This window comes from Penicillium argentinense (genome assembly GCF_028826775.1).
Source record: "Penicillium argentinense strain IBT 30761 chromosome Unknown utg000004l_segment0_segment0, whole genome shotgun sequence".
NCBI classification, from domain to species: domain Eukaryota; kingdom Fungi; phylum Ascomycota; class Eurotiomycetes; order Eurotiales; family Aspergillaceae; genus Penicillium; species Penicillium argentinense.
Window position 1 is genome coordinate 3,621,365 of NW_026622663.1, and position 12,395 is coordinate 3,633,759.

Sequence of the window (12,395 nt, forward strand, 5' to 3'; positions counted from 1 at the left end):
ATGGCCCCCCGCAAAAGCTATGGAAATGAAGAAATTCCAGATTTTCTAGAGGGGTTGCGATAAGAAAAAAAAGTGACTCACCGCCCACATGACGAGGGGCACCCGCTCTTATCGGGCGCCGCCTGTCGCCTGCCCAAGGTAAATTCGAGAAACTACAATTTGAATTGTACTTTTATTTCTGGTTGAGAGGAGAATCTAATTGTAACCCTTTCAGTCTCTATCATCAGATCGATATGGCCTGGTAAAAAGGGTGAACTTAATTATTTAATGGAGAGCAGCCGTCCCGTTCGCCAAGACCAGTGGTAGATTCTCTCTAGATTGGCAACTAACAAATGAAGTTTCTTATTGTGGGTATGGGAAGTGGTGGCACAAATATTTCTATTGATCATATGCATGTAGGAATTCTTGGAATAAGCAAGGAATTCCCAGGTGTGTGTATCTTTGACACTAAGAGTCACACAATTACCAATCGGTCTCGCTTTCACTTCCTGGATATGCCTTCTTCCTTAACTTCCAAAGAGACTTTTCACGGCGTGCAGCTTCCTCGCGTCGTCGTCGGCTGTTGTCTTCCACGACTGTCATCCAGGGCACATTGCCTGCGCGTCGTATCCTCTCACGAAGGACAGCCATCGTTTGGTTGTGCTTTACCAAGTCATCACCGCTGAGAGAGTCTTCATTCTTCCTCAAGCGGGAGACTGACTGTTGATACTGTCTCTCTGCAGCTCGCGCAGCATGATATTCTTCGCTGATGGCCCAGTTCGGGTTATCAAGTTGACCTCGTACAAGCACAATGCGGTGCCCTTGCTCAATGGCGTTGTATAGGCGCGACGAAGAGATCGGGGTGGAAAGTTCCAGTTTCTGCGAGGCAGTATCGACAGAGCGGACGAGAGCCAATCCAAGGCAATTTGATGACTTCGGGTCAAGAGGAGTACAGCTTCCGAACCCAGCAAAGAGGTATGGAAGGTTCTCCGGAGTTCGGATAACACTGCCATCTTCGATTGAAGCCAACGTCCCCTTGGTGGCAGACTCGTTTGAGCCCATTTCGACATCGTCATCAGCTCCAGTACCATATTGCTCGTCTTCTCTTGAGAGCCTTTCCGCCGATGATGAAGAGCCCAAAAATGCTCTTGGTGATTCAACTTCGACAACTGCTACAATAGCACCCTCAATCACTTCGCGCAGCATGTTGGGGTTTATCTGTGATCCCATAACCACGACACCAGCGATACCTTGCTTTTCACCAGCATATTCCACAGCAGTGGGTCTGGTGCGAGAGAGCGGGGTTTCTGACCATTGCGGGTTGCTGAGACCAGCCTGGTGAGACAAGTGGAAATAAGATTGAATCTGCATTGACCGTAGCTGAGCGCTAGAGCGGCTGACAAACTCAGTCGGCTGGGATGGCAAGATCGTCATCGGAACCCGGGCCGCATTTGCAGCTACATTAAGAGGCTCCACTACCTCTGCTGGCCCTTTCTCACTCATATACACGACGTCAGACAACCCGAGACAACCGATCAGCCAGGTAGCAACTTCCAAACCCTGCCCAAAGATCCAGCCAGGGTAGTTGACGATCAGCGGGCACTGAGGATATATTGCCAACAAAGTGCGATACTGGTCCAGCAGGTTCATAGTAGCCACGGCATAATGATCGGGGTCCTCCTTTGGCGACGTAGCACCGATGTGGTGTGCTCGCAAGATATGGCCGTCACGGGAATCATCCAGAGAAGGATGGGTAAATGGAGGACCAAAAAACGGGGCCTTTAGGTGTGCAAGATAGACCTGGCCCATCGGTGCGAACTCAGGCTGGCCTGGATCGAGGTCCAGGAAAGCGACACCATCAGTGTTGAGATATCCGTTTTCGGTTTCAGGTGCTGGACTTAGAACATGGTTCAATAGATAGCGGCAGAAGGTGGATTTCCCAGATGCTTTGGGTCCGCAAACCAGCACTCGAAGGCGCCCTTGCCGCTGAGATAGGGCCTTCATTGAGGCACTCCATTTTTTGTCGAGATGAAGAGGTCGCAGATGTCTTTTCATAGAATCATCCGCTGATGTATAAAGCTACCAAGGAGTCAGCTAATGAATAAGGTAGATATGCCCATGATAGATGTAGGTTATTTACCACAGAGAAACTCCTGCGCCAATTCTCAGCCGCCCCCTTGATGGCGATTTTATCCGCATCAGTATTTTGCCCATTCCAGATTCTTTGATATAGAGGAGATGCATCGCGAAGACGAGCAAGTCCGTTATTGCAGGACTTGAACTCCACTTCCGCCTCTCCATCAACACCCGAGACACATTTGATGACGGGCAAAGAGTGGGTCGATGGAGCATAGACTCGATAGACCTTAGAAGATGGACGCAACTTGGCTCCCATGAGGCTGACAACACCCCGCTTGACCCAAAGATCATACTGACCGACCAATGCTAAGTTCTGAAATCTCCGGTATTAGCATGCTTTTGATTAGAGATAACCCAGTTGGTACATACCATCTTTTCTTTGATGCGGACACACAAGGCTCCTTCATCGGCATAGACAACTTTGCTTTTGTTCAAACGCGCTTTAGACAACGGGAAATTTTGGAGTTCTGCCGGGGTATCCGCCGGGGATTCATAGCCGTCAGCATCACCGGCGATAGATGCAACTTCATCCTCGCTCATATCCTCTGGACCTCCGACTTGATCCTCATCAGACCCCTCCTGCTGTTCGTCCAATGCTTGTGGTTCCGAAATAGGAGGCGCATCATCGGATTGGTTGGCCCGCGTAGACCCCTTTGAACGCCCCTTTGCAGTCTCTGCTGGCACTGGAGCATCCTGCTTCTTCGACGAGCTGGTCCGAGAAACTCGAATGTCTGCGCATTCTGCCTTCTTTGGCTCATCACCGTCCAGGGATCGTCGAGTCTTTTTAGATGGCGGCTCGGTCATAATCTCGACTTCTGCCTCGCCTTTTGTCGTCGACACATTCTGCGCTTGCTGCTGCCGAGCTCTGCGCGCTGCGACAGCGCTCATAGGGGCTGCGAGAGACATTAATGGAGGTTCGGCGGTCGTAATTTGAGTGCACTAGTTTCGTACCAGCAGCTTGTTGTTTCTCGGCCTTCCGCTTCACCATTCTCAAACAATTGAAGGGATTAAGCCAATTTCGCAGGTCGAGTTCGTCGGAGGTTGATAATGCGGGCGAAGCTGCCGATAAGCAAAAAATGTTGGCGGATGGTCCGTGCGCCCGCGGAGCAAAAAAAGATCGGCCTGCAACTCCAACCCTTTCAACGTCGCAGGCACTGGGCGGTCGGTGACAATTGCGCTTTTAATCGCTTCGGGTATCTGGCAATTGTCCATATACGAAAATCATTTGGCTCAACTTGTCTCCGCGTCCCGGACACTACGGACCGTCGCAACTAGCGCGCAGCGCTGCGGATAACGCCGTCCAATTGCTTGGTGTACTTTGTCAAACGAGCGACATCATAAATCACCATGGCCGCCTCTCCCTCCGATAGCGATAGCAGCTCGAGCAGATCGACGTCGCCCGAGCCAGACAACAAGCAAAAACAGAATTTGAAGGCGACATCAAAAGCAAAGGACGATGCGGAAGACTCCGATTCCTCTGACTCGGGCTCTTCGAGTTCGGAGTCGGACTCAGAGTCGGGCTCAGAGTCGGATAGCTCTGATGAGATGGATACAAGTGAAGATGTTGCACAGGCCAAGAAGTGAGCTACCACTCCAGAAATTGCGATTTGGGTTGACTCTTGTTACAATAACGACGCTAATACATCAAATTATAGCGTGACACTTCCTGGTTCTAAGCCATACAAGGCTCCATCCGGGTTTAAGTCCGCAAAGTCGCAGGCTCCGCCATCCTCCAGCTCCTCCTCCCTCCTCTCCGACCTGCGTGGCAAGCAGGTGATTCACATTACTGCTCCGGCTTCTCTTCCACTGTCCAAGGTGAAGGAGATCTCTATGTCTAAGGTGATGAAGGGCGAGCCTATTCTAGAGTACGAGGGTGTGAGCTACGGTATTCCAGCTGAGGCTCTTACCGAGGAAGGCTCTGAGGATAAGAGTCTGCTTGTCTTCGACAAGGGTACCCAAACCTACGCTAGCAAGTCCAGCAATGTTCCCAGTTATCAAATTCAAGAGATGGTCAGCCTGCCGGGATCAGTAGGAGGCGATCTTGCCGCAGTGAAAGCATTGCGCGACACAATCAAACCGCCCCGCCCTCAGCCTAAGAAGCTCAAGATGCGCTTCCGTCCCGTTGGCAGTCTGCCGAGCGCCCCGGAGATTCTCGGATCTAGCTCAGAGTCGGAGTCGGAGGGGCCCGCTTTCAAGGTTCCCGCCGGCGAGCATGAGGAGAAGCGTAAGAGAAAGCACCACCACACCGAGGGCGACGCTATCCAGGCGGCTGGTCTGCCCCGAAAGAAGTCGAAGAAGCACTCATCTCAGGAGGATGGAGCCCCTGCCGAAGAGAGCAAGAAATCAAAGAAATCTTCGAAGGACCACGAGGAGAAGAAGCGGAAAAAGTCTAGCAAGGCATGAATTGGCGTTACGGTTTGATTAGCTAAATGATATCTTTGTTACTATGATTTACAAGATTTCAATTTACACTTTACCATTCGGAAAAATACACTTCAACGGTGCAAGCTTGTATATGGTTCCATTTCGACATTATTTCCGTTTCCGCCATGTATTATGCTATTTCGAAAGCCCAATATTCTATACATATCTCATACCTGAAAGGCCAGGGAGGGTAGGTGGCTATAGTAATCTCACTGCTCCTTACATCATTCAAGGAACTACCTAGAGGACTGGTGTACGGATTTACCAAAGCCATGATATTGTTATGGTTTCTTGTCACGCCACCAGCAGCTCTGAACGATGACCCCATCTCACAATCGCTGCTTAATGTTGGCGTGGAAGTTCTCATGCACGCTGACAAGCTGCATTTTCTGCCATCTTGACTCAGGACACCACCCTTCTCACCATCATCAGATGAGCTGCGCTCAGCTGCTTCCCACTCAGTTCCAGCGGCAACTTCAAGGTTCTTCCCACGAGTTTCCTTGACGAAGAACCAACAAAAGACAGTAGCCAAGACATCAAAGCCCATGAAAATTAGGAACGTATTAGCGCCTACATTCTGAATCACGTATGGGCTTGCAAAGGAGAAGCAGAACGACGATGCCCAGTGAGCCAGCATACTGACTGCCAGGCCAAGGGCACGAATGCGTGTCGGGAAGATTTCCGACACGTATGCCCAGGGAGTGGGCCCCACGAACAGTTGTAGATCTGTATGCCGGTCAGAGAAATTTCAATGTAAGTATTGGCAATGAAGAGGCTTACCATAATATCGAGATAGATCATTGTGACAGTTGCCCTTCCAGCAGCAGTGACATTAGTGGAGGACTGGGTTGGGATGTAGTCCACAATCAGTGTAGTAATCAGCATGCAAATGGCCATCAGCTCCGAGCCACTGGCCAGCGTCATGCGACGACTGATGCGCTCCGACAGAACCCATATAAAGAATGTACAAGCAATGACCTTGACAGCACCAATAATCCAGTGAGCAGCATATTGCGGTTGGAATCACTTCCAGCAATCAACTTGAAATACTGTGGCGCAAACACAGCCAAAGCACTACTTCCAGTGGCATTCTGGAAAATGAAAAGGACAGGACCGATAATGAAACGAAGACGGTTGGCCGGTTCAAGCAACTCGCGGTAAGAGAAGGTTTCTCGTTCAGATTTTTCAGCTTGGAGACCCAGCTGCGTTTCAGTGAACTCATCGCGGGTTTTCGGACCATCGCCACCACGAATCCAAATGATGGAATTCCAGGAATCATCGGTACAATTCTTTGTCAACAGTCAGCGAATAGACTCTGGGAGTGTGAACTTCGCGATTAAGAGAATTCCACCGGAGATCAGTTGGAGACCGACAGGGATCTGCCACTCACATGAAGTGCCAGCAATTTGATGGATTTTGAGCCACACCCTGATAAAATTGTCATTAGTTGCACCCCCTCACACAACCAGGAAAACTTACATAGTCGACCCCGTATGCGAGGAAGACACCCCAGGCGTACAACCACTGATAAAACGAACCACATCGACCGCGAATATCCTTGGGGGTCATCTCTGCCGAATACATGGGGATCACCACACTCTGGCCACCCATACTCAGACCCGATACGATACGGCCGACGTACCAGGCTGCCAACGGGTGTATATTGATGACTTGGATGATCACACCAATGACGAAGAGAGCCGTCGAGCCCACAATACAAACTTTACGCCCATACTTGTTGGTCAACGGGTAGAAGAACATAGCGGCAACGAAGGAGCCTAGCTGCTCAAGCCCGACTGTGAGCGACGAGACCTTCGACTTTTGCGCTGCGGTGAAGCCAAAGTCATTCTGGAAGGACTTGTAGGTCAAGATACCGCCTGCAATTCCCGAGTCATAGGCCGAGAGGAATGATGAGATGCTAGAGACAATAGATAAGCCGTCAGCTGCTGCGGATTATTTGCATGGATTTCAAGGGGAGAAAGCGTACAAGACAATGTCTGCCAGATGATAGGCACGAAAAGTACCCAGACGGGTGTTCAGCTCGGGGATTGCCAGGAGACCCATGTTAATTGGGAGTAATAGTTGCACCGATGCACGATCAACAGGAGCCAAGGCGCGGCCATGGCGGCGCATATAAAGCTTCGACTCGACATCAAGTCTTGGTGAGACGGCGCAGGGGTGATTTTGCGTGCTTGCCTATTTTTCCCATTAACTCCAATCTGACGGTCTGACGGATGGACAGTCGCCATCTGGTGGTCGGACGGTGGTCTTTCGCGGTCGATGGAGGCGTTGTTCGCGCCCCGGAGCACGCTTTCGCGCATGGCAATGGTGTTACGGAGCCGACAGGCGAGAGGCGGCCATAGTTCAATCGCCTTCGGCCATTCAGTGGCATTTCATATACTACTAGTTCCTCTGGCGCCCAAAGGATGTCCTTAAAAGGATCGCGACGACGCAAGACACATGCCTGGGCTCGAGGACCCGGTAGCCGAGTGTGTGACTAACACTTAGCCCGGTCAATGTCGGTGATGTGATCTATCGAATTTGATCCAGCTTGGGGGTGGGGGAAAGGACAGAATCTCATCGATCGGACCGCAGAGCTCATGGCTCGGGATAATAGCAGCCACGCTGTGGTTATTTAGTACCTCCCAGTCCCTTCAAAAGAGATGGCGAGATCTCAGCTGCCGAATGCCATCAGAGATGATCCACTAGCATCAACCGTCGATCTGCCCCACGGCCAACAATGCCGGTCTCCAGTATGCAATCCCCCAGGCAGAAGGCAAACCAGGATATCCCATACTTGCTTACCTTAGGTTGCTCGATAGGGCCCTTCTGGAAAACAAACGACCGTCCCCCATGGTCATAGAAAGGAATACTAGGGCACCTACTTCCTTCCTACTAGTTACATGCTACACCGAAGTAGTCATCCTCCCGGATGATATAATCGCGTCACCTGACACCGCGATGGCATCACATGCGGGCGTCCAAGTTGCAGCTGATGCGCCTCACTTTGGTGGATCATTCCAACTGACCTGGACCTTCCCACCGCGTTGTTGCTTGCCCTTTTAGTTGATCGTGCCTTCGAGAATTCGGCCATCAAATGTGTTGACTGCTGAGCGGGGCCTTTGATCTGCTGGGCTTATCGATCACATCCCGAGCTCTTATCAAAGCCGAAGCTCCAAGCCCCAACTTGGATTGCCGCAAGTCGCTGGTCCTGATACAAGCCTGAGCGAGTGTTGGGTCATTGTCGTCCTGTCCGACCGCAGGCATTCTTCCACGTTGGTATGACCCCGTCAGTTGCAGACCCGCCGCTTGGCTAGTATCGACGCCAAACCCGCATGACGTGGGCGCCTATCCTTCATCTCCTATCGGCCTTGAGCTGTCACCTGCAACGCCCAACGCCGACTCCGACCGATACACCCGCAGAGTCTCCATCCCATACCCCAGCAACTTTAGCTTTCACATCTGCCGCACCTTGAATCTCGCACAATATCCCCATAGACCTCTTTCTCTCCATGAAACCCGTCATGGAGGACTCCCCACGGCGCGGGGACCACCGCCTGAGCGCTAGTATGCGACCCATCTTTACCCATAGACACTCTTCCGATCACCTACCTGAGCGCTTCAAAGACGGAGATGATGCTCAAATGGACTACACTGCACCGCCCCAGGGTGTGGGCTCCCGAGATGGCAACTTTCACTACATGCACCAGTCTCTGTTTGGTGTGATCGCAGCAGTCGGCTCTCGATCCGACTTTCGGGGGCGGTTCGATGATTTGAGTGACAGTGATGATGAGCCCGACAAACTACCGCAAATGCAACCTCATCAACTCCAATCTCCAAGCCAAGAAAGTTCACCCGACCGATATCAAACTAGGATAAGCACTGAAACAAAGACCGAAGATGAGGCTGAGGAGCGAGGACGTCAGCATCGAAGGACGATATCTGAAACTAAGCTTCTGCAGAAGCTCCCAGGATTGAGGTCAAAGGACCGAGCCGATGATCCTTCTAACCTGAATTCTTCAACTCTCACACTACAACCAAGGCGGACACGCAGTGCGACGCCACGAGCCGCTCCTATCCTCACCCGTATGGTGCAAGCTCAGGATCGTTTTGAAAAGGGGAATATGGCAGAAAGCCTGTCTTTAAGGCCGGAAACCCCAAGTGAAACGCGAGACGAGTCCACCGCGTCGGCCCTCTCCACGCGACTCATGCAAATGTTTGGGTTCGAGAAGCCTGAAAAGGTTCTGGTCGAGTATGCATGCTCTTTATTGCAGAGTATGCTCCTTCAGGGCTACATGTATGTGACAGAAGGCCACATCTGCTTTTACGCCTATCTCCCAAAAAGTCGAGTGACCCGAGCAAGTCTGGCTATGTGTCCAAACGTGGTCTAAAGAACCCCAAGTACAATCGGTATTGGTTCGTCCTGAAAGGCGATGTGTTTTCATATTATGCGAATCCCTCGGAACTTTATTTCCCTAGCGGCCATGTGGATCTTCGATACGGGATCTCAGCCTCTCTGGCAGACTCAAAGGCTGGAGACGGTGATGTGAAGGACTTTCAAGTTACCACCGATCAACGAACCTACTACTTCCGGGCAGATAGCGCCCCAAGCGCGAAAGAGTGGGTGAAGACTCTACAGAAAGTTATCTTCCGATCCCACAATAAAGAAGATAGCGTCAAAATCTCATTCCCCATAGAGAGTGTGATTGACTTGGAGGAGAGTCCGATGTCTGGATTTGCCGAGACATTCAAGATTCGGGTCTTTGATAGGTCTGAAACATTCGAGATCGATGAGGTGAGTTTTTTTGGTCTTCCATTTTTTACCCTCACTATTTACTCACTTCCTTCTCAGTATTTCTTTTCGTTTTTCAGTTCCGGTAGAGACGCTTTCAAATATCTCAAGAGCCTTATCAACTCTTCTCCCGCCAAACACCTTTCGGAAGAATCGCCATTGAAGAAGAACGAGAAGAACCAGTCAGAGTCAAGTCCAGTTGAAATTGGACATTCTCGAGAACGCAGTGCCAGTACCAGCGCTAGAAACGAATTCCAGGGATCTGCAGACTCCTTCGCTCATTGTGCGGAGCAAGGAACAGAGTCATCGGCTGCTGTTCGGTCAATGACGGAGACAACAGAATCTGCAAGCCAGATTCTGAAAAGAAGTGATGTTTTCCAATCGCCAACCATGCGTTCTTTACCGAGACGCTCGTCTGATGGAGGAGATGTGACCCGGCGCCGGTCTGACGATACAGCTCGCTCTGCAACGGCTCGACTCGGCGATATAAACCCACTGACCGGGCATTCCAACCGGGATAGGATTGTCGAAAACACCCTCTCCAGCTCCGAATCTGAGGATCAAGGGGGTATTCCTTCCCAACACCAGTCGAATGTACCTCTAAATGACCTCGCCAAAGCTGGAGCCTACCCCCTACAGCGAGCAGCTGGACTTGCAGAGTACCTCAAGAGCAGATCAAGACAAATGAGCAGCTTGCTAGCTACAGAGTCCATGGGCTATATCGAGAAGGTATCTGGTATGTGGACTGGTGGCCAGCAGCACTACGGGGAGACGGAAGAAGTATTGCCTGAGGATAGAACTGTGGATCCTGAAGACCATGAAGGCGGCTTGAACCACGGTGATCGCTTTCGAGAACACTTTGCCCTTCCTGCGACGGAGAAATTGCAGGCAACTTATTATGCATACCTGCACCGTCTTCTTCCGCTTTACGGCAAAATCTATCTTAGTGAGAGGAAGCTCTGCTTCCGTAGCCTGATCCCTGGCACTCGAACGAAGATGATTCTGCCATTGAGGGATATCGAGAATGTTGAAAAGGAAAAGGGATTCCGCTTTGGATATCACGGACTAGTCGTCATCATTCGTGGCCACGAGGAGCTGTTCTTCGAATTCAAAAGAGCCGACAGTAGAGATGACTGCGCAGTTACATTGCATCAGCATCTCGAGTCGGTCAAATTCCTCGTGGAATCGGGTGTGCTTGCAGAGGAAGAGCGCGAGGAGGTTGAAGCGGCCAAAACTGAGCATCGCATGCTACAAGAGGCTAGGCATGATAGCCCCGATGAAAATGATTTCCGACCAACCCTCAGCGAAGATTCGTCCGACATTAACCCGTTCTTCGATGACCCTCTTGCCTCGATTATCAATTTCAAGCCTAACGAATCGCTCAGAATTACCTGTCTCACTATCGGCTCACGGGGTGATGTCCAGCCCTACATCGCCCTATGCAAAGGACTTCTCGCTGAAGGCCACAAGCCAAAAATTGCCACCCATGCCGAGTTTGAACCTTGGATCCGGAAACACGGTATTGACTTTGCTCCTGTCAGTGGAGATCCCGCAGAGCTGATGCGAGTTTGTGTGGAGAATGGGATGTTCACATATTCTTTCTTGCGAGAGGTCACGGCCAAGTTCAGAGGGTGGCTTGATGACCTTTTAGCGTCAGCCTGGGCTGGCTGCCAGGGAAGTGACCTTCTCATCGAGTCCCCTAGCGCAATGGCTGGAATTCATATCGCAGAGGCCCTTCGAATCCCTTATTTTCGTGGATTCACAATGCCATGGACGAAGACTCGCGCCTATCCACATGCCTTCGGGGTTCCGGAGAACCGAAAGGGTGGGACCTACAATTACCTCACATATGTCATGTTCGAAAATATTTTTTGGCAATACATTGCGGGGCAGGTTAACCGATGGCGGAACAAAGAGTTGGGACTCAAGGCCACCAATATGGACAAGATGCAGCCGAACAAGGTTCCTTTTCTCTATAACTTTTCGCCCTCGGTGGTACCGCCACCTCTCGACTATCCAGATTGGATTCGCGTCACTGGATATTGGTTCTTGAACGAAAGTTCAGACTGGGAGCCACCATCTGATCTTGTTGATTTCATTTCTCGAGCCCGATCTGATGGAAAGAAGATTGTTTACATCGGGTTTGGATCAATTGTGGTCGCAGACGCAACTGCTTTAACAAAAGCAGTCATTGAATCCGTTCAGAAGGCAGACGTACGATGCATTCTTTCGAAGGGATGGTCAGAACGTCTCAACGATCCCTTGAGCGATAAGGTCGAAGTTCCCCTACCACCGGAGATTTTACAAATTGAATCTGCTCCCCATGACTGGCTGTTTTCGCAAATTGACGCGGCTGTTCACCATGGTGGAGCAGGAACCACCGGTGCGAGTCTGCGCGCCGGTTTGCCCATCATAGTGAGACCATTCTTCGGAGACCAGTTCTTCTTTGCCTCGCGGGTGGAAAATCTGGGCGTTGGTATTTACATGAAGCTGTTGAATGTCAGCATCTTCTCGCGGGCACTTTGGGAAGTAACGCACAGCGAACGCATGATCGTCAAAGCTCGAAACCTAGGCATTCAGATCCGAAGCGTGAGTGGATTCTTGTTATACCTGTCCATAAAGCTCAGACGTGTACTCATATTTGTTTTCCTTTAGGAGGATGGTGTGGCTACTGCGATCCAATCGCTGTACCGTGACCTTGAATACGCAAAGACCCTTGTCAGGCAACGGTCCAATGCCTCATCTACGCCTTTCTCGCCAACGCCCGCAGCCAAAGCCACACCAGACCATGGAGACGATGATGTTGACGACATTGAGGAATGGACTTTTGTTTGTGACGTTGAGCAACTTGCCCCGGGCATGAAGAAGTGATTCTACAACCATTGTCTTGTCTCTCTTCCCCATCTTTTGGTTTTCTTTCTTTTTTTTATTTTTTTATTTTTTTTTTTTAGATTTGACTTCCGCTCTCTAATGATTCACCGAATAGCATGTTTCATGATTTATGACTACATGATGTGCTTCTAATTGGTGTCTGGTGCATCTCATAAAGCGTTTTCTTTTG

At 50.6% G+C, this 12,395-nt stretch overlaps 4 protein-coding genes across 4 annotated transcripts; 2 read left to right on the forward strand and 2 right to left on the reverse strand.

Moving 5' to 3' along the window:
- Positions 1 to 462: 462 nt before the first annotated feature.
- grc3 (uncharacterized protein) lies at positions 463 to 3,106 on the reverse strand (the record flags this gene model as incomplete). Its single annotated transcript, XM_056616768.1, has 4 exons — positions 463 to 2,058; positions 2,120 to 2,431; positions 2,488 to 3,011; positions 3,070 to 3,106. 4 exons carry the CDS (start codon positions 3,104 to 3,106, stop codon positions 463 to 465), a joined length of 2,469 nt encoding a protein of 822 aa, XP_056477125.1.
- Positions 3,107 to 3,465: 359 nt separating this feature from the next.
- On the forward strand, positions 3,466 to 4,521 carry N7532_004275 (DNA-directed RNA polymerase I subunit RPA34; the record flags this gene model as incomplete). The annotated part of the gene is made up of 2 exons (XM_056616769.1): positions 3,466 to 3,698; positions 3,774 to 4,521. 2 exons carry the CDS (start codon positions 3,466 to 3,468, stop codon positions 4,519 to 4,521), a joined length of 981 nt encoding a protein of 326 aa, XP_056477126.1.
- A 315-nt stretch (positions 4,522 to 4,836) lies between these two features.
- On the reverse strand, positions 4,837 to 6,863 carry N7532_004276 (uncharacterized protein; the record flags this gene model as incomplete). The annotated part of the gene is made up of 8 exons (XM_056616770.1): positions 4,837 to 4,880; positions 4,966 to 5,112; positions 5,259 to 5,268; positions 5,323 to 5,452; positions 5,521 to 5,831; positions 6,022 to 6,460; positions 6,530 to 6,738; positions 6,783 to 6,863. 8 exons carry the CDS (start codon positions 6,861 to 6,863, stop codon positions 4,837 to 4,839), a joined length of 1,371 nt encoding a protein of 456 aa, XP_056477127.1.
- A 1,203-nt stretch (positions 6,864 to 8,066) lies between these two features.
- Positions 8,067 to 12,205, forward strand: atg26 (uncharacterized protein; the record flags this gene model as incomplete). The annotated part of the gene is made up of 4 exons (XM_056616771.1): positions 8,067 to 8,839; positions 8,893 to 9,337; positions 9,395 to 11,923; positions 11,990 to 12,205. 4 exons carry the CDS (start codon positions 8,067 to 8,069, stop codon positions 12,203 to 12,205), a joined length of 3,963 nt encoding a protein of 1,320 aa, XP_056477128.1.
- Positions 12,206 to 12,395: the final 190 nt, after the last annotated feature.